This window comes from Malaclemys terrapin, chromosome 4 (assembly GCF_027887155.1).
Source record: "Malaclemys terrapin pileata isolate rMalTer1 chromosome 4, rMalTer1.hap1, whole genome shotgun sequence".
Classification (NCBI taxonomy): domain Eukaryota; kingdom Metazoa; phylum Chordata; order Testudines; family Emydidae; genus Malaclemys; species Malaclemys terrapin.
The window spans coordinates 104,520,280-104,545,822 of NC_071508.1; the positions used below are offsets into that span (position 1 = coordinate 104,520,280).

Sequence of the window (25,543 nt, forward strand, 5' to 3'; positions counted from 1 at the left end):
AGGTGCAAAAAAAGATTATAATGAATGTAATAATGATAATGGGTCAGATTTAGTGTCTCTCCCTACATTATGCCCCTACACAGGGGGCACAATTGCAATTCTTGTTTCTGAGTGTAAGAACTGCTCCATCTCAAAGGTGATAGTAAGGGGCAAAGGGAATGTAATGACACTACACGTCCTTCCCCATGGGCCAGCAGCGTTGGCTGGGTTCAGAAGTGATTAGAAGCCACATCCTCCAAGGTATGTCTATTGTATCCACCGGATTGGTGGGCAGCGATCGATCCTGCGGGGGTTGATTTATCGCATCTAGTCTAGACACAATAAATCGACCCCCGAGCACTCTCCCGTTGACTCCTATACTCCACTGCCGTGAGAGGCGCAGGCAGAGTCGACACACCGTAGTGAATACACTGCGGTGAGTAAATCTAAGTACATTGACGTTATTCACGTAGCTGAAGTTTTGTAACTTAGATTGATCCTCCCCGTAGTGTAGAGCAGACCTAAAAGGCTATCATAGTGGCTGCACTTTCTGGGAACTCCAGAAGGTATTGTGCCTGTCTGAAGCACAAATGTCTCCCAGAATTCTTATTCTTCATAATCATTGCAAAATGTTTGTATGGGTAATATTTAGTAAGTTTTGTGTCTATACTGGAAATTAAGTTCTTAAAGTCTTGAAGTTAAAGGCAGGTCACCAGGAGGTGACATGTTTCAAACAAGGTCGGTTCAGGCAGAGTGTAGTAAACAATTAAATCTACCACACTTGCATCCAAGTTTTAAAATCACGGACTGAGGAGCTCACTGGATCATTAATGTTGATTTTCAATAACTCTTGGAACACTGGAATAGTGGGCCTAAGCGATTTGGGGAAGGGATGGCAGTTGTCGGTAAAGCACTTAGCACATTTTGAGTGCTCTATACACGATTAATAATGATGCATTTGAAAAAATTAATAATTCATATCTTCATTTATAAGAATAATTTCAATTGCTCAGTCTGCTGACCTGAACCACAATCAAAGTCCGTCCTGTCCCAGCGGCTCCAAGCACTTTGCTTACACTAGTGCTTCCCAAGTGGAGATGTACCAAATGTCGCAAGGGTCAGAACGTTTTAGGAGGAAAAAACTTACTGTGGCCAAGGCCTACTAGTAGAAAGCCATAAAAAGAGAGACACCATTAACGGAGGTTCATGCTGCCAAGCCCAGGTCTCTCTTTCTTTCACTGTTTTCACTTCAAGAAGAGATTCACCAGGTAAAGTTCCACTTTTGCATTCAGATCCTGAGCACACCAGAGCCTACTGGTACTCTGTTGTCTCAAGACCTAGGATGAGCAATAGTGCCTGTAGAAATTCAGGATGAGAAAGCAGAACTTCTCTAGGATTGTGGTGAGTTAGTCTAAGTCCTACATTTCCGCACCAGGCCTTCAAGATGATATCTCCTCTCACTGTGGAAAAGAAAGTGGCAATTGCCACAGAACTGATATTAATAGGGCATCTATCTCCTCTTTACTTCTCAGTGACCCTGCATATACATTGCTTCCCTGGCTCTTGAAGCCATATCCTGATTATACAAACCCAGATAGAAAATGATTCTTCCACAGACTCAACTGTTGCAGGATAGTGGTGGTGGGTGCATTTAAAGCAAGTTGAAGATGTCTGACTTAAAAAGAGTGCAATCAACAATATGGCCATCAGACTATCTGCCTTTTTTATTCAGCATAGTATTTGTATTTGTGAAGTGTTCAATACGCTGTGAAGTAAAAAGGCAGCATGCTTTGTAACAAATTATGCACAGCCGGACAGACAAGCTGTATAACCTGAGCTTGTCACTTATGTGAACATAATCTGCAATAGGCATGTAACCAAAACAAGAGATGCTGTGTTCTCTTATTTTGCCAATGCAGGGATAGAAGTGGGTATAGATTAAGTTGATGCCTAATGTAGGTAGAATTAAATGTTAGCAATTGCTGCTAGTACATATCTTTTTTTTTCCTGTGGTGGTTTTAACATTCTGTAGTAGGTATGCTTTCTATAACTTTATTGAAGTTATAAGAGTCTGACAAAGAGATGTTGTAAAGTAATTGGTGATATATGGATGGTAAAATAAAATATGTTTGTTAGACTCTTGACACAAAGATAAATAGTGCAAATAAATGTTATTAAACACACAGATGTGCAGACCAGTTTCAATAAGTAATCAGTCCCATAAAAGAAACCTAAAGACAAAAAAAATGTGTTTTACAAACTACAGGGACATGAAATTTATAGCTGGGGATTCCAGTTCTCTTTCTCCTGCTCTTTTAGCACTTACATAGTTGACACACTCTTCACTCAAAGCTCGTTACAGAGATGGGTAAGTACCATTGTTTCACTCTTACAGATGGAAAAACTGAGCCGCTGTAAGGTTTAGTTGATTTGTACAATGTTATATATCACATCAGAGGCAGACAGGCGCAAAGCCCAAATCTCTTGGTTCTCAGGCCTGTGAGTCATAGACTCATAGAAGATTAGGGTTGGAAGAGACCGCCGAAGGTTATCTAGTCCAACCCCTTGCTCAAACAGGACCAACCCCAACTAAATCATCCCAGCCAGGGCGTTATCAAGCCAAGCCTTAAAAACCTCTAAACTTCCGTAGGTAACCCATTCCAGTGCTTCACCACTCTCCTAGTGAAATAGTTTTTCCTAATATCCAACCTAGACCTCCCCCACTGCAACTTGAGACCATTGCTCATTGTTTTGTCATCTGCCACCACTGAGATCAGCCTAGCTCCATCCTCTTTGGAACCACTGCATCATGCTGTTAAATAACCTCCAATCCACATCAGAATCAAAACTTTATAAAGAGACCATTTAAAAAAAATCAGTTATTAAAAAGGTTTTCCCAACAATCTCTCACTCTCTCTTCTGAGATGGCAAATGTGGCCTTTGAAAGCTATCCCAGTGTGACCAAATGTGCTCCATACTAACACCCTACAAACTATTGTAATACTTTTTGTACAAAATATGCCTTGTGAGAAATCATTTGAAAACTAACACTGGTCAATAATATCATGGTGAAATGTATATAGCAACATTATATGTAAAGTTATGAATTCCCCCTCTATATTGTTGTTAACACATGTTCAAACTCACATAGCCCTGACTAGGCAGAAGTTGTTAAACAGGTCTATCCTAAACAAAGAAATGTGTGTTTACCTCAATTTACACACCCCGGAAAGGGTCTGTTTTCCATTTGTTTCACATACAGATTGTGTATGATTTGCCCAGAGGGCTGAGTCACTGAAAAACCTGCCTGAGGTTAACTGCCAGCAGAGGTCACCATAAGCAGCAACGCAGAGGGAATGCAGGTGCGGACACATGGCTGAGCACGGGCGCTCACATAAAGTGTGTGGACCCCATCACAATGGACTACAAAAGCAAGGGGCAAAAACACTCCAGGTTATCTATCTATCTTTCTCTCCTTATTTCACCTAAGAAGACAAAGGAACCAGCCTTTTGACTGTGGGAGGGATACTGACGTGAAAATGTAGTTAGCAATGTTGCTGGGAACATGTGGTGAGGATTTTTCCTTGAACAAAGTCTCGTTTGTTAAATTTTAGCTACTAGAAAAAGTTTTATCTTTATTTCTCTTGGAACCATTTCTGACTTTAATACCTTTTACTTGTACTCACTTAAAAACAGCTCTTTGTTGTTAAATAAACTTGTTTTATTTTTTAATCAAAACTAATCCAGTGTTGTGTTTAAACCGAGCTGTTTGGTAACTCCATTTAAAATAGCAGGCTGTTGGATATTGACCCCTTACAGGGGCAACAGACTTAGAATCATAGAATATCAGGGTTGGAGGGGACCTCAGGAGGTCATCTAGTCCAACCCCCTGCTCAAAGCAGGACCAATTCCCAACTAAATCATCCCAGCCAGGGATTTGTCAAGCCTGACCTTAAAAACCTCTAAGGAAGGAGATTCCACCACCTCCCTAGGTAACCCATTCCAGTGCTTCACCACCCTCCTAGTGAAAAAGTTTTTTCTAATATCCAACCTAAACCTCCCCCATTGCAACTTGAGACCATTACTCCTTGTTCTGTCATCTGGTACCACTGAGAACAGTCTAGATCCGTCTTCTTTGGAACCCCCTTTCAGGTAGTTGAAAGCAGCTATCAAATCCCCCCTCATTCTTCTCTTCTGCAGACTAAACAATCCCAGTTCCCTCAGCCTCTCCTCATAAGTCATGTGCTCCAGCCCCCTAATCATTTTTGTTGCCCTCCGCTGGACTCTTTCCAATTTTTCCACATCCTTCTTGTAGTGTGGGGCCCAAAACTGGACACAGTACTCCAGATGAGGCCTCACCAATGTCAAATAGAGGAGAACGATCATGTCCCTCGATCTGCTAGCAGTGCCCCTACTTATACAACCCAAAATGCCGTTAGCCTTTTTGGCAACAAGGGCACACTGTTGACTCATATCCAGCTTCTCGTCCCCTGTAACCCCTAGGTCCTTTTCTGCAGAACTGCTTCCTAGCCATTCGGTCCCTAGTCTGTAACAGTGAATGGGATTCTTCTGCCCTAAGAGCAGGACTCTGCACTTGTCCTTGTTGAACCTCATCAGGTTTCTTTTGGCCCAATCCTCTAATTTGACTTGACTTATAATGTCTGAACTGTCCATAAGGGGGCTGGGCAATGCAGAATGCATGCTTTGGGTAAAATTTGGGACTGGGAGTGGGTTAGGGTCAATCAGCAAATAGTAAGCCAGAGTTGCAAGGTTGCTGGAAGCCAGAGTGGAGCTGGTGTGTTGCTGACAGGCTGCTGGGATGAGAGTTGCTGGACCAGGACTGCAGCTGTACGCAGGCACTTGGGGAGTGACTTGCATGCTGTTTGGCTGTTTGTGAGCAGCCCAGGTTGGAAGATATAACAGCAAAGCTTTGTGAGGCTACCAAGGTTGCAGGACAGGTGGTGATACATCCCCTCACTGATTGCATCCTGGAATGTGACACCTAGCCACATTAAATTGTTCTCAAAACCAATTTTACTTTGTGCAAGGTTAGACAGGACTTAAAAGGGCAAGAAACTTGCCCAAGCCAGAGTTAAAGCTGAGTGGAAAGTGTGTGGTGCAGCTCTTTGCCATTCTTTTTTTTTTTTTTTTTTTTTTTTTTTACATATTGTTGCCTTTATAGTGATGTATAGCTAAAATGCATGCAAAATATTAATTTTGTAATGCCTGTTTATTTTCTGTGATATGCATAACATTTTGCACTACTTTAACATTGGCTCTAGCTACTCTAGGAAGGTGCTAACACGGCTTCCATGGTCAGTGAAGACAGGGTCTTTGGAATATAACTATGTTGGAGTTCCAAAATTAGTAATTCTCCAGATGAAGTACTGGAAACTTCAGTATTCCTTTGCTCTTTGGTTTGCATTAGAAGTAAGTTTCTGGGGAACTATTTGACATCTGCACATGCCTTTGTCAGTTCTATGCAAAATTTGCTTCTACTGTTAGAACAAAAATGGCAATTTGAGTGAGAGCCATTTATTGTTTAGCAAAAATATTGTATTCTTATCTTTTAATTTTTCTGTGGCTGCCTGAGATCTTTGAAGCCTGAACTAAGTCTTTGAAGTTAGTGTGTTTCAACAAAATGCTTGATTATCTGTGTCTTTTAAAAATATAGGACAAAAAATAAAACATTTAAAAATGATAGTAAAAATTCTCTTGAAAGTAAAACAACTGTAGTCCTTGTTATAATAACATTTTAAATTGATTTTAGAAAATTGGAACCATCACAGACTGCAAGTATCTACAATAGTGGAACACTAGCTACACATTGGGGTTTATATTTGAAAACTAAAGGCGTGAACCTGCAAGGGTCCGAGGTACTTTAGTATTAGCACTAGCATGGAATAAGGACTATTCATGAGAGTAAGGGTTTGCAAAATTAGGTCTTGCATGAGAACTTGGCTTAAACTGAATTCCAAAAAATCCTGGATTAAAATACAGTTTAAATACATTAAAAATGTTGGCTGGCCTCTGTAATCAGGACTTCAACAGTATTTTTGCCACAGGCTTGACTTTCCTCTCACACTAGTTTTACACTAACATAACTCAACCGACTATAGTAGACTCCACAGATTATAGACCATTGATTTACTCCTGCTTTAAACTGGTGTAAACAAAAAGATAGTTGTGTCTTAGGTTTTCAGTCCTTTTCAGGGGACTATCCACAATGCAAAATTTACTATGTGGGGGAATTCTGTATAAATAGGGTTTGGTCTTGCCAGCATGGACAGCAACAAACCATGTTGTGGAATTGCGGGCGCCACATGGGGGTCTCATGAATAAGGCTGTGTGTCTGTCACGGAAGTCATGGTGCCCCAGAAGTGGCCAACATGATCCTGCAGCTCCTGACCTAGGCGTAGGGGCCATGGGGGCTCTGCACGCTGTCCTTGCTAGCAGGCACAGCCCCTGCAGCTCCCCTTGGCTGTGGTTTCTGGTCACTGGGAGCTGTAGAGCTGGAGCTCGTGGCGGGGCAGCGCACAGAGCTCCCCCTAGGAGTTGCAGGGACAGGTGGAGCCGGGTAGGGAGCCTGCCAACCCCACCAAACCCACCCCCAACACCAGCCGGGGTGCTGAGCTGCGCGTCGCTGCCTGGCCCCCCCAGCACCAGTGGGGATCCTGGGCCACCTCCCAGCACCCCCAGAGCTCCTGCGGCCCCCTGGCCCAAGTAGTAGTTAAGGGTATATAGTACAAGTCATGGACAGGTCACAGGCTGTGAATTTTTGTTTACTGCCTGTGACCTGTCCATGACTTTTACTAAAAAGACCTGTGACTAAAACGTAGCCTTACTCATGAAACAGTATAGTGTGATCAGCTCTATTTTAAGGCAATAAATAACAACTCTATTAAATATATGTGTCAAAGCTTATTTTTTAAGGTATGCCACCACTTACCAATGTTTCATTCGTGGTATTGGTAGTTCTGTAAATGTTAATAAGGAACTGTTTTGATTATGCTTCTGTCACAGTTCAGAGCACTTGCGCACGTATTCCCCCTCCATGGTCCAGCATAGGCATCCACTTCTAGGCTCCTGCCTCATCCCTTGAGAAGTGGCCTGAATCTCGATCCCTCTTGACTGGGATTTTTCCAGGCTGCACAGTTTCCTGCTTACACTGTGAGGTCACCAGCAAGTGAGACTGCCTAAGCAGACCAGCTTTACGTTCTTCTCAGAAACTATAAACAATGTAATTGCCCATCGATATAAAGAACGACACAGCTTTTCCTAAGCAAGCACTTTATTCTTAAGGTAAAGCATTACAGAGAAAGCATATAAAAACCTACCTGCATGCTTATAAGCTTAACAGAGATCACCCCAGATCCAGCAAAGACTCGGGTAGGAATCAGTCCTTCAAGCATCACATAGGGGTTTTCCTGGGGTACGGGTTCATAACACTGGTTGCTCAGAACATTTGTGACTCTGGGAATCACTCCTTTATACAGTTTGGGCTTCTGCTCTTGTTCTCTCATAACAGATGAGCAGTAGACTAAGGGCCCCTCCTCAAGGCGTAACTTCAAAAGCCTGAGTTCTTGCACAACCAGAATGGGTCAATTTGCATACACCTCTTCCTGGGAAACCCACTCAACTAAAAGTTTGTTCTTGTCTAGCACATTGTTTAAAAGATTCCTTTGAATCCATAACACTTCCCAGGGTTTACATTAATCATGTCTCACCCACAGATAATCCCACAATAATCCATAAACATTTTTAATACAAAGAACTCCTAATTTACTTCAGTAAGGTTTGTCCACAATATCACAGGAAACTATCCTGTCACAACTTCTTTCCATGGTCACTGCTTGGGAATGCACACCCTATACTGGAGCATAGGAATTGCCATACCACATCAGACCTGTGCTATATTTAGTCCAATATCCTGTCCCCAACAGTGATCAGCATAGATTTCTAAGGCTAGACGAGTCCTTTGGAACGTCTCCAAAATAATTCCTAGAGGAGATCTTTAGAACACTCAATCATGATTTAAAATTTGTCAGTGATGGAGAATTCACCCAAACCCTTGTAAATTGTTCCAGTTGTTAATTACTCGCACTGTTAAAAGTTTCCATCAAGTACTTCAGTGGAAGCTGCAAGAAATTGTTACCCTAATTGCTGCCTTAAACGTTGAAGCAAGAGGTTTTTATATCTTTTTTTAAAAGCATTAACTATAGATTCTTGCTAGCAGTTCCTTCTCATGGCTTGCAAAGCATTAGGCAACAGATGGGGGGAACCCTTAATACATGAAAAGAAGAACAGGAGTACTTGTGGCACCTTAGAGACTAACAAATTTATTAGAGCATAGCGGCCGGGCGAGCCCGGGTTGGTTTTGGTCTGATAAATGCACGCATCCCCGGAGGTCAGCGCTCATTTATCAGACCAAAACCAACCCGGGCTCGCCCGGCCGCTATGCTCTAATAAACTTGTTAGTCTCTAAGGTGCCACAAGTACTCCTGTTTTTCTTTTTGCGGATACAGACTAACACGGCTGTTACTCTGAAACTTAATACATGAAGAGAGACCGTTATCTTCAGCCTGTGTGTAGAGTGACCAGACAGTAAGTGTGAAAAATCAGGACAGGGATCGGGGGTAATAGGAGCCTATATAAGAAAAAGACCCCAAAATCGGGACTGTCCCTATAAAATCAGGACATCTGGTCACCCTAAGCCTGTCCCAACAGAGAATCAGGATGACCCTGTATCCACAGAGGCCCATGGTAGACACAGACCTTGTAGCGTGTCATGATGATAAACTCTGACGAAAAAACAGTCTCTTCTTGTTTGAAAATGTATATTGCACGATGTGTGTCCTTTGCCCATGATATGAACCAGTATAATGCCAGGACCCTGCCTCTGCAGTGCTAAGATGCACGGCAGGCAAGGGTTTTGCCACACACATCCTCCCGTGGAGCCCTTTAAATGTACAAATTACACGGGCCTGCCCTCAGCAGCCACCGCTCCCGGGGGGGTTGATTTCAGCGCTTCCAGCGGACTGCCCCTTTCTGAGGGAGCGGAGCTGAGCGGTTTAGACGGGGCAGGCAGTCCCCACCGGGGAAGGGGGCGGGGTTAAGCGGCGCCATCTCAGCGCGCCCGGCGCAGGGGACGGCGGAGGAGATGGTGTTCCACGCGTGGTGCCGGGTGCTATGCGCCGGCCTCTACCCTGGGGCTCCGCGCCGCCTGCAGGGCTGGGGCAGCGCCGCCTTCCCGTCTCGCTCGTCGGTAAGTGCAGCCCGGGGGAGCCAGGAGGAGCGGAGCCGCCGCGTCCGCTTCCTTTGGCGCTGGCTCCGCCCCGGCTGTGTTTGTACTGGCGGCGGGGCGCGCAAACACCGGGGGTGGGGCAGGTCTGCCTGCGCCCCGCCGAGCTGCCTAGGGAGCTAGGCAGTGGGGGCCCCTAGCAGCCCCCACAGGGACTGTGGGGTGGATCCCGTGGGGAAATAGGCCCCATTTTGGGTCCCTGAAAGGCCCATTCGCAGGACTCTAGCCCCTAGGGTAGGGGGTGCATGTGCCCCACAGGGGGCTAGGTCTCATAATGCTTCTTGCCGGCGGGGAATGGGTCTCCCAGTGGCCCTCACCCTCTCCGTGCTGCTGGGCCCTTCTGGTAGGGTCCCTTGAGGGAGCGGACCCTCCCTTTTCTGCCAGTCCAGCAAGAGCTTTATTTCTCAGGGGCTCGACAGCACAGTCCATAAGGTTATGTTTGCTGCCCATGGTAAGGGGCTTTCTCTCAGGGCTTGTTTACATGGGGGAAATTGCTCGGCATAGCTAGAGCAGAATAACTTTTGTGCTGTAGCTGTTTTGCTGTTGGGGACAGTCTGTTCTGGAATGAAGTAGAGGGGTGGCCGTGTTAGTCTGTATCCATAAAAACAATGAGTAGTCCGGTGGCACCTTAAAGACTAACAGATTTATTTGGGCATAAGCTTTCATGGGAAAAAACCCACTTCTTCAGACCATCAAGCCTAAATTGATGGTGTTAAATTTCTCTTTTAAGTCTGTTTTTCAAGTTTTGTTTGTTTGTTTGTTAAAGAACGGCTACTTTTAAATCTGTTATTGAGTATCAGGGGAGATTGAAGTGCTCTCCTACTGTCTTTTGTATGTTACCATTCCTGATGTCTGATTTGTATCCATTTATCCTTTTTACGTAGAGCCTCTGATGGTATGGCTGGTGTGGTTGGGTCCTATGATGGTGTTGCTAGAGTAGATATGGGGACAGAGAAGGCAACACGGTTTGTTATGGGGATTGGTTCCTGGGTTAAGTGTTTCTGTGGTGTGGGGTGTAGTTGCTGGTGAGTATTTGCTTCAGGTTTTCGGGTGGTCTGTAAGTGAGGATTGGCCTGCCTGTGAGAGTGGGGGATTGTTTTCCAGGATAGGTTGTAGATTGTTGATAAAGTGCTGGAGAGGTTTTTGCTGGGGGCTGTATGTGATGGCCAGTGGAGTCCCTGTAACAAACCCCATTGCCTTCTCCGTCCCCATATCTACTCCAGCGACATCATCATAGGACCTAGCCACACCATCAGAGCTCATTCACCTGCACATCTACTAATGTGATATACGCCATCATGTGCCAGCAATGCCCCTCTGCCATGTACATTGGCCAAACCAGACAGTCTCTATGTAAAAGGATAAATGGACACAAATCACACATCAGGAATGGTAACATACAAAAGCCAGTAGGAGAACATTCAATCTCCCTGGACACTCAATAACAGATTTAAAAGTAGCCGTTCTTCAACAACAACAACAAAAAAACTTGAAAAACAGACTTAAAGTTTTTAAGGTGCCACTGGACTCCTCGTTATTCTAGAATGATTACTCCACTCCTTTGGAGTAATTGTTCAGGAATAAAGTCACATTTATTCTGGAATAGAGTGGCCATACAATACAGGGGAGTTATACCAGAATAGCTTCAGCTCGATAGTTATTCTGCTATTGATATGCTGTCAGTTTCCCCCTGTAGACAAGACATTAATCCAGCCACAGGACCCAGAGGAGGAGCTGCCAATGGTAGAGTGTTTCCTGGGTAGGCCCACAGACAGTTCTTCAGAATTATAGTGTCTATTTGTTATACTTTTGTCTAAGATTGCCACTGGTGACAGGCAAGACATTGACTGGCATGTGTGTGTATATGTGTCAAACTCCTAGCTGAAATTCCTTATATACCATACAGTAGGGAGTCTGCAGGACATAAAAAATTATAGGATCTGATTCTGTTCTTGTGTAAAACCAGTATAAATCAGGAGTAATTCCAGTGACATTATGCATGTAAAACTGGTTTAGTTAGATTCAGATCAGAAGCAGGCCAAAAAAGTCTTATCAGTGTTAAAAATTACCCACTGTTGCTAATAGTGGTTCAGATTCATTGGTGTTAGTAATGTTGGGAACCCTACTGTAGAAGGGCCACTGGCACCCTCTGCCTTTTTAATCAGTGGGTCAGCTTGATTTGCTCTTCTGAGTAGGATTAGATGATATGGTGCTTAAAATGCCAATGGCAGCTGGTGGACCATCTATACCCCACAGGTCCCAGCACCTGGATTCATATAAGTAAGCGAGAATCTCAACTTTCTTTCTTATAAACTGCTAGCTCACATGGTTGTAGAGAAAAGCACAAAATAAAAGAATCTAAAAGTTAGAAATTTCAGAATGTTTAAGTTAAACTCATAATTTTTTGGGTGTGCAGTTTGTGATTTTTGAACATTTTGAGGCTGGCAATACTTTTCCAGTTATGCGCACTTGTAACTTCACTGACATCAGTTGGATCACTCCTGAATTAGGCCCTGATATTGCAAGATATATATGAGTAACTGTATGCTCTAATAAATTTGTTAGTCTCTAAGGTGCCACAAGTACTCCTGTTCATTATGCAAGGCACTGTATACACAAGATAATTCCCACTGAATAAATAGGACTACTCACGTGCAAAAGTGTAGGCAGGGCCATTGAATCTTAATGTGACTGTTACTTTCCTGGAATCCAGCTTCTTTGAAATGTTTTCTTTCAAAGACTATAGGACTTGTACATCTGTAACAAAACAGTATATATTTATTTTTTGTTTTTGTTTTGTTAAGTCATCAAGCACTAATGATGGGTTTCTAAAAGAAAAACGTGCTCAAATCATGTCTCGAGGACTTCCAAAACAAAAGCCAATAGAAGGAGTTAAGCAGGTACTGGTTTTTGCTTCTGGGAAAGGGGGAGTTGGAAAGTCAACAACAGCAGGTAAGTTTTTGTGTCTGCTCTGTCATCCATTTTTATTATTGTGCTGGTATTTATTTCTGTTTTATAACATGCATAAGAGCTTGGTATATTTATACAAATACATTAATAAACAAAAAAATTACACAGGCAGTAAACAGCAAAATAAAAACATGCATATTTATATTTATTAAAGATCTGCAGTACAGCAATATTAGTAAAAACTAAAAGCATTTTAAAAAATCTACTTTACTTTTCAGCTCTTAGGCAATTTTTTGAATTTAATTCAGTCTGAAACTGTGACACCATACAAGTCAGTTTCACTTCTATGTAGTCTGCAAGAGTTTAAAAGGATACTGTCCGTTTGAATGTTTTTCATCTATAATTGTGCAAATAACACCTAAGATTATTTTAACAGTATTGCAGGGGGCGGAGGAGAAAGCGTCTGTCTGTCTTTCTGCATTTGACAATCACAACACTTCGTGTAAGAGTCAGTTTCACTGTGTACCTTGTAGACTTCATATGCCTTGATCCTATAGTCGAGTCATTTTGGATAGGCCCTTATACCTCTGCAGGGTCTCCCTGTGATCGAAGTAGCTCCACATGGATGCAGAGGTCTGCCTATAAATACACCATACTGCAGGATCAGGATCTAAGTTAGACCTCCATTGTGCAAGCTGCTCAGTGCAAGTGGACACACGTGGAGACTCATTTTCTTCAGTGGGAGTCAGGGATCTGCCCACGTAGGGAAGCTGGCAGGATAAGGACCTTTTGTCCATTTTCTCAGTTGTTTGTGTAAACATTACCCAAGGAAAAACAAAACCACAAAAATTGGTACAGGGCCTCACAAGTGTATACAGTACCTGAAATGGCTTTGACTCCTTTTTTTTTCCCATCTAACTTGATTTCAAACTAATGATTAACATTTAACTGTGATTCCTAGGCAATAGAACTATGATGTTACATTTGGGTTGATAACACTGCAGAGGTTTGTTTAATATTACTAATAAAAAAGTCTTGCTGACATTAAAGTTGGGAAATATTTCTCTTTATATTAGCCTTTTGTAAATACATTTAAAAATCTCTCTTCCAGAATCCATATTAAGAAGGTAATATCCCTGTAACTGAATGTTGCCTATTTTTTTTTAATATATATTTCTTGATGAAATCCTCAGATTTTTTGTTCAAAGTCTATATTCTAAATAAGATGGTCATAGCTCTACATACATATATAGTTCATTTTCTGGGTTGCCAGGCACGGAAAGGACAGGCTGTTAAATTAAAGAAACAAAAACAAAACACAGACATGTTTAATTTGGAATTGCCATAGTGATTGTAAACTGAAGTACGGATTGAGTGAATTTCCTTATTTTAGATTTCACCTCTCTACAGACACATCATGAAGAATAATCAATTTGTGCATTTCTTTACAATGTGCTTGCTGGCTGGTGATTGTAATTCACTGTTCTTAGTTAGGTTGGTGATAGTCTGGTTTGTAAAGTTGACTTTCCAACAATAAAAACAACTTACTCCTTTATGTCCACAAATGAACAAGCTGAATCCATGGCTACTTATTGGTGTCTAGATTAAGTTAACTAAATTCTATTTTTTTTAAATATGGGCAGAGATTCCAGTTCTTTGACCATATAAATGGACTGCACTCTCAGACTACATAACAAAGTAATAAATATCAAAGATGTAGCTTAAAGCTAAATTCACTGTCCAAGGATTGGTGTTTTGGAGCTATAGTCTCCTTTCAATGGGTATTGCATATGTGTACTGAGAAGATAAAGCAGTCTCTGGGTGCTCATTTGTCAAAATGAGAATAAATTTCAGTGTTAAGATGAATATCTAAATGTCAGATAATTGCAGAATTTTTATTCAGCCCATTACATCGCTGCTGAAATCTGGGATTAACTTGCCTTTAAAGTTGTGTACCCTGTCCGTTTTGTTAAAGGACGCTTGGGTAGATATTTCTACAGATGTATGTGACTGCTTTGCAGACCTCAGCATCCCATCCTATATCTCTGAGCCTCTGTTTACCTCATTTTTCATTGCTTAAGTATTCTTACATTCCGGTCTCAACCACCCCTCCATTTTAGGACAACTGGATGTGAGTCCCAGGGAAAGCCTATCCAAGACCATTTCTTAATCAGCCATTGCGTTTATTGTTGAATGATGTTTCTCTCTTTTTCTCCCATTGCCCTATAACTTTTTTACCTTTACAAGAAGCTAAATCAACTTCCCAGTTTCTTCTGTCACTTTCACACAACTGATCTGGATCTTCTGGAAACAGCAGTTCTTATCAATGACTGAGAGGGAGGTGCTATTTTGTGTGAAAAAGCTTTTCTTCCTCTTTTTATCCTTTTGGTGTTTCTCCTCTCCTGTACTATTTTCCATTCATCTATTATGTGGTTTATTTTTATTCCTTCCTACCTCTCTCTTCATGCCTCCATTCCACTTCCATTCCAGTTTTCCCTCTTGCCAGACTTTCTTCATGCAAAGATCTTAGCTCTGTTTTTGTAATTTATTTAAACTTTTCCTTGCCCTGCCAACCTTGCAACAAATCTATCTCGTCCTTCTTGTTACTAAAAAGACTGGAGCTGCTTTAGAGAATTGAACTTGGGTTTGTGCCTCCCCCCCCCCCTTTTTTTTTTATTTTTTAATAATGTATAAAGAAGGCCTAAAGAGGCTTTAATTTAAAAATTTTTTTTTAATGCTTGTTTTTAACTTGGAACTATCAGGAAGGTCAAGTAATTTTCTGGTTTTGTTGAAGGACTTCTTGAGGGTCTTGTACCTTAGTTGAAGGTGTTGCGTTGTTGAATCTTTCATAAAAACATCCTTTCTTTCCAAGTACTAGAGTTAAATAAAGGTTGACACAAACAAACAAAAATATAAAAACTGTAAACCATCTGACTAAAAGTCCTTCTCAATTGCTCAGTGTTCAGTCTCTTGTCAAGTTTCACAAGTTCTTAAGTTGCTTCCACACTAGAGTTGGGTGGACAGTGGTTTTCCCATCCTGTGAAAATTTTTTCACTGGTTCAAAAATGTTCCTGTTCTGCATTGTGGCGAACGTGAGACCTTTTGAAGTAAGAGAGTGAGACAGACAGACCTACCCAACAGAGAACAGCAAATAGCCTGGCTATTAGGATGATTCAGATCACCGATTTGAACCTAGGTCTCCATATCCTAGATGAAAGCCCTAGCCACCATGCTGATGTGCTAATGTCTCTGTTTCTCTCTGGTTTTGGCCAGAAATTCCAAACTGGACCTGAGAAACCTTTCTTGAGTAAATTTTGTCAAAACTGGAATGTTCCTGCAAAAGTTTGTTTTGATGAATCTGCTTTTATTGTCTCCCCCATTGTTGAAAATTTCCCAAACAGCACTGCTACAGATGCTTCCAGGGTAGATAAGATTTGAAATTTGAAGTAACAATCAAGCAAAAACCTGGTTTTGTTCCTGTAACAGAAAATGTCAACATCTTTTTTTTTTTTTTAATGTTTTTTGTTTTATTTTTTTTAAATAATCATATGCAAGCAAAAAATGGCACAAGCCTGTTTTTAACGGTGCAGGTCACTGGTCACTAAATTTAAAAGGGTTAGTGGAGAGCATGGTAAGTAAATCTGTGTATTTTTTTTTTTTTTTTTTTTAAGTACAACCTGTTACGCCTTTAAAAAATCAAATTGGTATTAAATTCTCTAACAGAAATCGCAAAGATTTTTCTCAAGCTTTCCTTTTGGTAGAGTACATTTTGAACCCCCCCCCCCTTTTTTTTTTTATTTTGCACGGTCTCTTAGAAATTAAAGGCTTGCCTTCATTGCATTATTAATTCAAGCTATGACTCGAGTTTTGCCCCTAATCTGATTCCATTCACCCACAAATCCCTAGTTTGAGTTAAGTGGTGCTTTAAGATAAAACTAGTTAGCCCTTTAGGGAGTGTGGGGGTGTTGAAGCTCAAGTGCTGCTAATGCTGGAACTGATCATGCAATGGGGATGCAGCATCTTGAGTTACAACAACATGCATCTGACGAAGTGGGCATTCACCCACGAAAGCTTATGCTCCAATACATCTGTTAGTCTTAAAGGTGCCACAGGACTCTGTTGCTTTTAACAACTCATCAGATGCTAATCCAGTCACTATGTGCTGCTGATAAAATCACTGTATAGCTCCTGTGTTGTTTTACGGTGTGGTCATTCTACTCTCACTGGAGCTAGGTGGTTAACTCAAGTGTACTGACTTGAGCTAAGGGCTTGTCTACACTGGCACTTTACAGTGCTGCAACTTTCTTGCTCAGGGGTGTGAAAAAACAACCCCCTGAGCGCTGCACGTTTCAGCGCTGTAAAGTGCCAGTGTAGACAGTGCACCAGCGCTAGTAGCCATTCCCCTCGTGAAGGTGGATTGTTTTTTTTTTTTTTTTCCCTAGTGCTGGGAGAGCTGTCTCCCAGCGCTATGCCGCGACTGCACAGCCATGTTAAAGCACTGGCCGCGGCCAGTGCTTTAACATTGCCAGTGAAGTAATGCCCAAACTATTGCAGTGAAGACAAGCCTTAAGAACTAAACTGGCAATTATAATCACATGTTCAATATTTATATTAGATGTCTCTTCCCTTCTTGTGGAGGTTCATAAAATTGTAAAATATTTGGGAAATAAAATTCTGCTGTTAACTTTTTTTTTTTCCCTTCCTTACAGTAAACATAGCCCTTGCATTAGCAGCACATGATTCGGTAGGTGAACAATTAATTATCAAACATAAAATAAACCTAGTTTGTCATAAGTGTTGTAAATAAAAAGTTACTATTGGGTGCCGCTAGTTAAATGAAATCAAAGTATTTACTCTGAATAAATTCCTTTTATTTTTCATAGCATTTTACATTTTATGTTGATTTGTTTATTATGTTGGCACAGTGAATGAGTCAGTAGTCCTGATCCTTCACTTGGGTTTGGTAGCACTCTCCTCTGCCCCTATCAGTGTCTCAGTGAGTTTGCTGGATTCTGCAAGGGCACGTAGGTCCATACTAGTGACTATTGGCACAGGCTTGAGTCTACGTTTTCATTATACCGATTTGGAAAAAAAGTTGTGTAGGTGATAGATAATGGTAACAGGTTTATTCTTCTACGGGAGAAATTAATATACAAAAATACTTGAAATGAAAGGCTGAAGAAAAAGGAACTAAATGTCTCCCTGAAGCCTTAAAGTCAGTTATTTGTAAAGACTAACACAAGATGATTACTGTAACTAGTGGATGATATCACAAAGCTAAGACTGTAATTTCAGGTCAGAAATGGGCAGCTGGAACCAGTGTACTGTTAAGAATAAGAGGGCTTTATTATGCTCACCAGCCACTGTAAATTGAGAAAAACAACGAGGAGTCCTTGTGGCACCTTAGAGACTAACACATTTATTTGGGCATAAGCTTAAGTGGGCTCTAACCCACAAAAGCTTATGCCCAAATAAATGTGTTAGTCTCTAAGGTACCACAAGGACTCCTTGTTGTTTTTTGCTGACAGACTAATACGGCTACCACTCTGAAACCTGTAAATTTGGAGTAGTTCCACTAGCAGGAGGGTCTCTGCCGATTGAAGTCACTAAAACACAGGATTGGGGACTTCAACAGCAGAGTCCAGGGAAGGGGTAGGGACGGTTTTGTGGCCTGCAGCATGCAGGGGGTCAGACCAGATGATCATAATGGTCCCTTCTGAACTTAAAGTCTATGAGTCTATGAGAAATAAGTCAACTCAGAAGTAGGCCAGGTTCTTTGTGTCTTATGCAAGTCTCCATTATATCTAAGAGCAAAGGAAGATCTATAAAGTACTGTTTGTATGGATAAGGCATTAGCTGCTGTATAGGGCAAATACATATAGGACTAGATTCAGAAAGAAACTTAGGCATGATGATGCCTAAATTGTAAGTACCTGCAAAATCACTGGGATTCATCAAGCCTGAGTTAGGCGCCTAGGGCTCCTTATACAATGAATGGGGAGATGTAGACATCTCCAAATAGGATGCACAAAAGCCAGCACGCTGGGTGACAACCTGCCTAAGCTAGCCAATGGGAGGTGCCAATGTGAAGGTTGTGTTCTAAGCCCTACCCCCTGGCAGTTTGGAGCCCGAGTCCAGGTGGAAGGGAAGCGCTTCCCTCTGTTTGGGATTCTCAGCTGCAAACTCTTTTCGGGGTTAGATGCATATGCTGCTTTTACAAGAAGCTAGGGGAGAACAACAACTTCCCTCATAACCTTTAGCCCAGTGGTTAGGGCTCTCACTTAGGATGTGGGAGATGCCCCAGCTCAAGTTCCTCTTCCATTGGAGATGGGATTTGAACAGGGAGTTGCAGTCTCTGAAGGGAATGCCCTATCCACTGGGTTATGGGATAATCTGGTGTAAGGCTCTGCCGGTCACTTCTGTTGAAGTTGTTCCACAATTGAATAATTTAAAAAAAAAGTCATTGGAGCAGGGAGCTGGATTCTGGATCTCCCATTTCCCTGGTGAGTGCTCTAACTACAAAGCTAGGGAGTCATCCTCATGCTTGTTCTCTTTCTCTCTCTGGCCCAATGAGTTTTTCATTATTTTATGCACAGTGGAACAGTTTTAACAGGAGAGATTGAGGGAGCACTACATCAGAATATCCCGTTGCCCACTGGTTAGGACATTCACCTGAGAGGTGGGAGATACCTGTTCAAATCTCTTCTTCCGCTCAGGAGGATGGGCTACATGAACTGGGGGTCTCACTCATCTAGGTGAGTACTCTAACCACTGGGTTAAAACTTAAGGAGTTGGTCCTCTTCCCCTGTCATGTAGTGGAAGTAGTTTTTTTGTTTTGTTTTTGATTTCTGTAAGGTTCTGCTGTTACTGGGGTTTTGGTGTGGTAATGTTAGCAGACCTGCCTGGCAATGGTGAATGTTGTACTTTTCTAACACATGTTTATACATTTTTTATTTGATCAAGAAAGTTTGTTTCTGTTACTGCTTCACATCATACAATGTATATTCAAAATAATAAGGTGAACACATGAGCAGGGACAATTAGGAATTAGTATGCACAGACTTTCCCTCAATATAGTTATCTATATTAGTTCAAACTTCAATCACTTTTTTACATCAATCTATACAGTCTTAGATTAAATCTCAGGTAAAACTTCCTAACTGTAAGAACAGTAGGACAATGGAACAGACTGCCTAGGGAGGTTGTGGAAGCTTCTTTCCCTGAAGTTTTTAAAAAGGAGGCTGGATAGCCATTTGTCTTGGGTGGTTTAGACAACAAATCCTGCAGTTTGGCAGGGGGTTAGACTAGATGACCCTTGTGGTCCCTTCTAACCCTATGATTCTATACTGTGAATAATATCCCTCCCCCATTTTATAAGTGGTCATGTCATTCATAAGTACATTGTATTGGTACTAAAATTCCACACCTCTCCCCAAACATCCTACCTGCCCCCATACCTCGCCCCCCCAGCACATTCATAAAGGTACTATTCCCTCTCTTCCATTGGGCATACAAGTCCACAATGTGGGAACACAAAGCATCTCTGACCTCTGTGGCCTGGATGCATCCAGCTCCAGATGTGGTAGGTGCACTTTCTGGCTGAATGTACTGATTCAGTGGCCCCTCATTGTCATAGGTCTGTTCAGAGGGAGATGGCTCACCTCTGGCTTCACAAAGATTGTGAGGAGCACAGCAAGCCACGGTAATGTGGACAGCGTCGATGACACTGGCATCCAAATGGTTCTATAAATGTCTCCGATGGGATTCAATCTCCCAAAAGCACATTGAACAACCATTCTGCACCTGCTGAGTGTGTAATTAAATCCTCTTTTGCCAGGGCCTCTGAAATCAGGGTATGGGTTCATAAGCCTAGTAAAAAAGGAGGTATGCAGGGTCCCCTGGAATAACAGTGGGGACAGTAACTCCATTTATGACAATGTCACTTGGTGGGAATTGTCTCAGCTTGTCCATGAGTGTAGACTTGTGATCAGTGGAAAACCAGGGCATCATGACTTTTCCAGTGCAACCCACATTGATGTTCATAAATTGCCCTCTGTGGTTCACAAGAACCTACATAACAATGGAGTTAGTACCCTTTGCAGCTTTCTGTCTTGTACCAGCTTTACAGCTTTGTTCATTTTTTAACCTTTTAGTTCTGTGTCTATCGAACACATCCTCGGTCTTCCTCTATTTCTAGTTCCTTGCATTCTGGTATGTATCACCATGAATGATCTCCAGTCTTCTTCCTTGAATTGTTATTCCCCACAGCCAGGTCATATCTGCAGTCAATATATTTCGTTTATCTGCTTTCTGACTTGTTCAGCAGTATTGGCACAACAGTTGTCTCATATATGCTTCATGATTCTTGAAATGTCTTCAGACTTTCAGATCTTCCAGAATTTTCCAAATGCAGTAGTGGCTAGTCCAATTTTTCTTTATATGTCATCTTGACAGTTCCCATTATCCGTGCTGATCTTCAATCCAAATTTTTTGCCTTTTGCCTACCTTGTGAGTTATTCTCTGTAAATCCTTGTAGATGTATACACCTGCTCTGTGGCATCCCATCCTTGTCTCGGGCAGCTTAGCAGTATCTGCTCTTTGTTTTCCTGTTCCTTAGGGGTCTTTGTCATATGACCAAGACTGGAGTCATGTAATACACCCATTCTCGGAGCTATGTTGTTAGCATGTAATAACTAAAACAGTCTCTTCCCAATCTCTCAGTGGGTCACCGTTTTTCTTTTCTGTGGTCTGGGCGCTTTGCTGTTTCAACTCTTGACTTCCTCCTCCCAGCCTCCTATTGGACAAACTTAGAATTTCTGTCTCCCACGTGGCAAACAGTCTCCCTCTCCCCCTGTCACCTTTGGTCTGACTTCCATTGTCCACAACCAAACAAACCTCAGCCTCCCTGGCTACTTTTCCAGCTTTTTTCCCTGTAGAGCAATGAGGTTTCCCAGGACCCTTTTCCTGGGGTTGCAGCCTTTCTGACTTTGACGGGTCCAGAAAGGTGTACTAGCCTGTTTCTCTTAGGAGCCCAGACCCAACTCAACCAGCTCTCCAACTTGTCCTTGCTGTCTCCAGCAGCATTTCCTTGCTCCTGACTCCTGGCCCTCATTGCTCTCTCTGAGTTTTCAACACTACTTGTATTTTCCTTTTTGATTTCCTCCCCATAGCTGCGTTTATTGTTGTTATAATTAAATTTCCCTTTTTAGGAGGAATTCAGTCCCTTACAAAGCCCAGGCATAGGCAGCTGGTGAAAATATTGATTGGGAGGTGGACGAGAGAGCAGGCCCTACTCTGCCCTGAACTCACCCTACAGTGGTGGCTCTGTCTTGGGGGACTGAGACAATCACCTCCATATCTCCCCCTTCTTATGAGACTCTCCTACCTCTTGCCCTCTCAGTCACCTCAGGATCCACCTCCTTCCCCCAGAACTCTTGCCCCCTTCCAGCAAACCTTCATGGAAGCACGGCTCAGGAGCCATCTCTTCCTGGTGACACTGAGGAATCTAGTTCCACCTGTTGGGAATTCAGTGTGCAGGTGGGGACCTCCCCCTGTAGTGCTCCACTCTGTCACCTTCCTGGCCCTGGAGCCCAGTTCAGACATGGAGCTTCGCCTGCTGAACTGGGCAGGCAGTGGGGTAGCTCAGAAAATAGATATTGAGGGGATGAGACCTCTCTAGCCCAAGCCACCTATGAGTCCAGATTCCCTCCTTTTAATCATTCAGGTAATTAGTCCAGGTGTATTGGCCCCAGATCCCTCTTAAGGGGCCAGTCAGCCTGTGACAATCCTCCTTGGTCAATACTTTGAAATCAACATTGTCTACACGCCTGAAGTTGTGTACTGTCCTTCCACATAATATGACTACTCCTGTTTCATGTCTCAGTGCTACAACCATTGATGCTTCCAGTACCAAGTTGAAAAAAAATCTGGTAGTAACATGCATCCTTGTCTCACTCCTACAGTTGTCCTGAACCATTCCATTATCTTGTTTACTCTCACTGCACTCCTCGACTTGCCATAGATGTTTTCCATCTGCTTGATCAGTTTCTCAGGAATGCAATACATTTTTAAAACTTAACTGACTAAAACCCTATCTGCCACATGGTCTCAGAAGCCGGTTTGAAGTCAATAAAGTTGTTATAGCAGTTTTGGTTGTGTTCTGTGTACTCCTTCGATATGTCTTATCACAAATAGCTGATATTTTGTATTGGTTCTAAATCCAGCCTGTTACACAGAAGCAGTGTTTGCAGAGGATCTCTTCTTTTGCTTCTGCAATGTCTTGGTGAATGCTTTTCCTGGCATTCTCAATAAGCTGATTTCTCTTTGGTTCATGGACTCACTTACCTCCCTTCTTTATAGATTGATACTATTATTGCTTTCCCCTATTAGCTCAGCACATGCTCTTCTTTGTAAATCTTGTGGAACAGCTTGTGCATTGTCTTTCCACTGTGTTTCTCACCTGCTTGCAACAGCTCTGTGGTTATGTTGTCATTTTCCAGCACCTTTTTTCTTTTTCAGACTTTCTATTGAGATCTTTACTACTTTTTTTTCTAAGAATTCTGGTATCTGCTCTCCCTCATTTGTATTGGGAAGCTTCTCTAAGTCCATTTCATCTACTGTGTTCTGCACATTTTACAGCTCTTCAAAATATTCTTTAATTGCTTATTCTTTGCTCGTTCATCCTCAGTTATTTACTTGAGCTTTTCTTTCACTGCCATCTTCAACTGGTATGTCTGACTCAGTTCTCTTATCTTTCTCTTTATGTATTCTTCATATTGTTTGCTTATCTAGTTGTTTCTGTCTCTCCCCGCTTTCTGTTTTTATCTCTCTGGTCAACCTATTGTACTCATCTCTTAGACTAGTGTCTTCCTTTGCACTCTACTTCAGCTTCCTACACTTATCACTCAACTTCAGCATTTCATCCGTTATCCACCCTACTTTCTTTGTTTTGGCCCAATGCATGTTCAGCTGCTCTTGTAATCCCATTTTTTACACTGTTCCATGTCTCTTCAACATTAATTTTTTTCTTTCACCAGAGACGTGATGTTTTTCTTCATGGCTTTTGTTGTATTTTTTGATTTATGTCTGGCTCTTTCAATTTGTCCATGTCATAAATCTTAGTTCTCGGCACTTTTTAGGTGGTTCTCAGTCTCGACTTCATTGATGCCAACACTAATATATGATCTGATACTGGCCACAAATGATCTGCATGACAACACACTTGATTTCTATCTGCGATTCACAAATACAAAGTCTGTCATCTCTTTGTTTGCCCATCAGGTGATATCCAATCCATTTCCTCTGCAGCTTTCTTTGTTGAAATAGCCCTGTTTGTTATTACAAGGTTGTTGATTAGGCAGGAATTTAGTGGCTTTTCTTCTCGTTTGTTTTCTTCACGGAGTCCAAATCTGTCTATTGCTGGAGCCCAGGAATTCCAGTCCAGTCATACTTTTGCATTAAAGCGTCCCATCTCTATTACACTTTTTGCCTTCAGTGTATGAGGTGATATCATGTGAAATGCCTTAAGAGCCTGGCTTGCCTTCTGCTTTAGCACCAGTGCAACTCCATACTAGTGTCTACCATTAGTTCATTGTGATAGAATTGTCCTTTGCCTTCCCATCTCGTTTCGCATAGACCAGTGATTTCCCAATTGTATCTTTTCAATTCGTAGATCATTACTTCAAGTGCTCCAGCATGGTCTAATGTTCTTATATTCCATGTTCCTATACATGTCTTATCCTTCAAGTTCATCATGTAATTCCCTTTTTTGTGTGTTGTTGTATTTGTTCTGATCGCATTCTTTTCACACACACCCCCACCTTGGTTTCTGAGTAATGAACACGTTGGCCCTAGTTTATCTGGGCGATGAGCAAGCTGGCTTGCTTTTGTTTCTCCTTCCATTCTTCGTTTTTGCCAAGTATTCAACCATGACTTCTTGGATTTCTGCTTGATCAGTGTATCGTAATTTGTTTGCAACACTGCTGTAAGCTATCCACTAGCTTGCTATAGCACTTTCTGCCTTGTTATACTTTTGGAAGTTGTTTTGCTGGCTTCACCGTTGGAGACTTTTGTGCACTTGGTGGGCCAGACATGCCCTTTCACTAGTGTTTGTTACTATTAGTTACCCTCAGTAGATTTAGCATTCAAGCCAAGGCAAGGTCCCAAGGTGTGGCCCTGTGATGCACACACAACCACCCAGACCACTGGTGAGAGTTGAGTGAGTTGCCAGGACGAGGTGCAAGCAAACCACCCCTGTGGGTGTGGCTGTTTGTTATGCAGAGATGTTACCTTTTGAACTCACCCCACATAACCCACCCCTGACTAATTAAACAGAAAATAATTTAATTTTAAACAGGATTTCATTTAAGTATCTAATGAAAACCTCATGTCCAATATGAAGTGCTTTTTTAATGCAAGGCCAGAAAGGCTAGGAATGTAGTCTTGACTTAGTGCTGGCTCCTCCAACTTGTAGCACCCGTGGGTTAGCTGTTATATATGGATTAGTTAATTAGTGCTAAGAATTGTGCAAGCTCTTGCAGCTGTGCTGAGATGTATAAATCTATACTTTTAGGGAGGTAACTTAAGTTTTACTCATGTGTCCTATTTTTAATGGCTTGCTTAGTTTTGACAGACAATTCTTCTAGTTCCTTTGATGTAGCAGCAGTTAGTTCTGCTCCCCCAGGAGCACTCAAAAGAATTTTTGGTTTTTATGCCAGATGATTCGTATTCAGAATGGAATGACTATTTATGAAAGCTACATGGCCAGAGACAATTTTATAGTTGAAACAACTTGAATTAATAGATGCCAGCAATAATAGGATTGAGATTGCTTGTTTATGAACAGAGTATTTTAGTGAGCAAACACCAGCTGTGCGTGACTAAGGATGGCACAAATCCAGTTGGGAGACTGTATGTTTATCCTGTCACTATGAGGCAAACTCTCTTGTCAGCCGCCTTTAGAATCTCCTCTTCTTCCCAAGAAAATTTACATTCCGAAGTAAAGAGTGAAACCATTTATTATGGTGTGAGGGGCAGAGGAGCCAGGGGTAAAACAGTATGGAACAAATTAGTGTTTAAGTTTAAGCAAATGGCTTCTGCGTAGAGTAGTTTGATTATGTAATGGGCAAGTATCTGATTTTACATATTCTAACCTGCTCCCTGTAAAGGGAGTGTGTCAAGTAGATTGGCACCAAAATTTGTGCCACTTTAAATTTGTCATTTTTAGGGAATAGACTTTGGTTTCCATAGCAAATCATTTGGTTGCAAAAGAAATATAAAAGCATTTTTAATATAAGGACTTTCAATATTTTGTTGTGTTGTTAAAGAAGCAGCCAACCAGCAGAAGGAGCTCCA

General features: G+C 41.9%; 1 protein-coding gene across 8 annotated transcripts in view; it reads left to right on the top strand.

Moving 5' to 3' along the window:
- Positions 1-9,101: 9,101 nt before the first annotated feature.
- Positions 9,102-25,543, top strand: part of NUBPL (NUBP iron-sulfur cluster assembly factor, mitochondrial) — a 161,902-nt gene continuing 145,460 nt past the window's right edge. For 4 of the 8 annotated variants that reach the window (XM_054026909.1, XM_054026913.1, XM_054026911.1 and 1 more), the window contains exons 1-2: positions 12,092-12,180; positions 16,900-16,934. Coding sequence is in view for 2 of the 8 variants with exons in the window: in XM_054026907.1 (XP_053882882.1) it covers positions 9,140-9,244; positions 12,085-12,232; positions 16,900-16,934 (288 nt within the window). In the remaining 6 variants the exon portion in view is untranslated. Of the gene's footprint in view, positions 9,245-12,084; positions 12,233-16,899; positions 16,935-25,543 lie in introns of those variants that run through there. The other 4 variants (XM_054026907.1, XM_054026908.1, XM_054026910.1 and 1 more) reach the window with 4 other exon arrangements.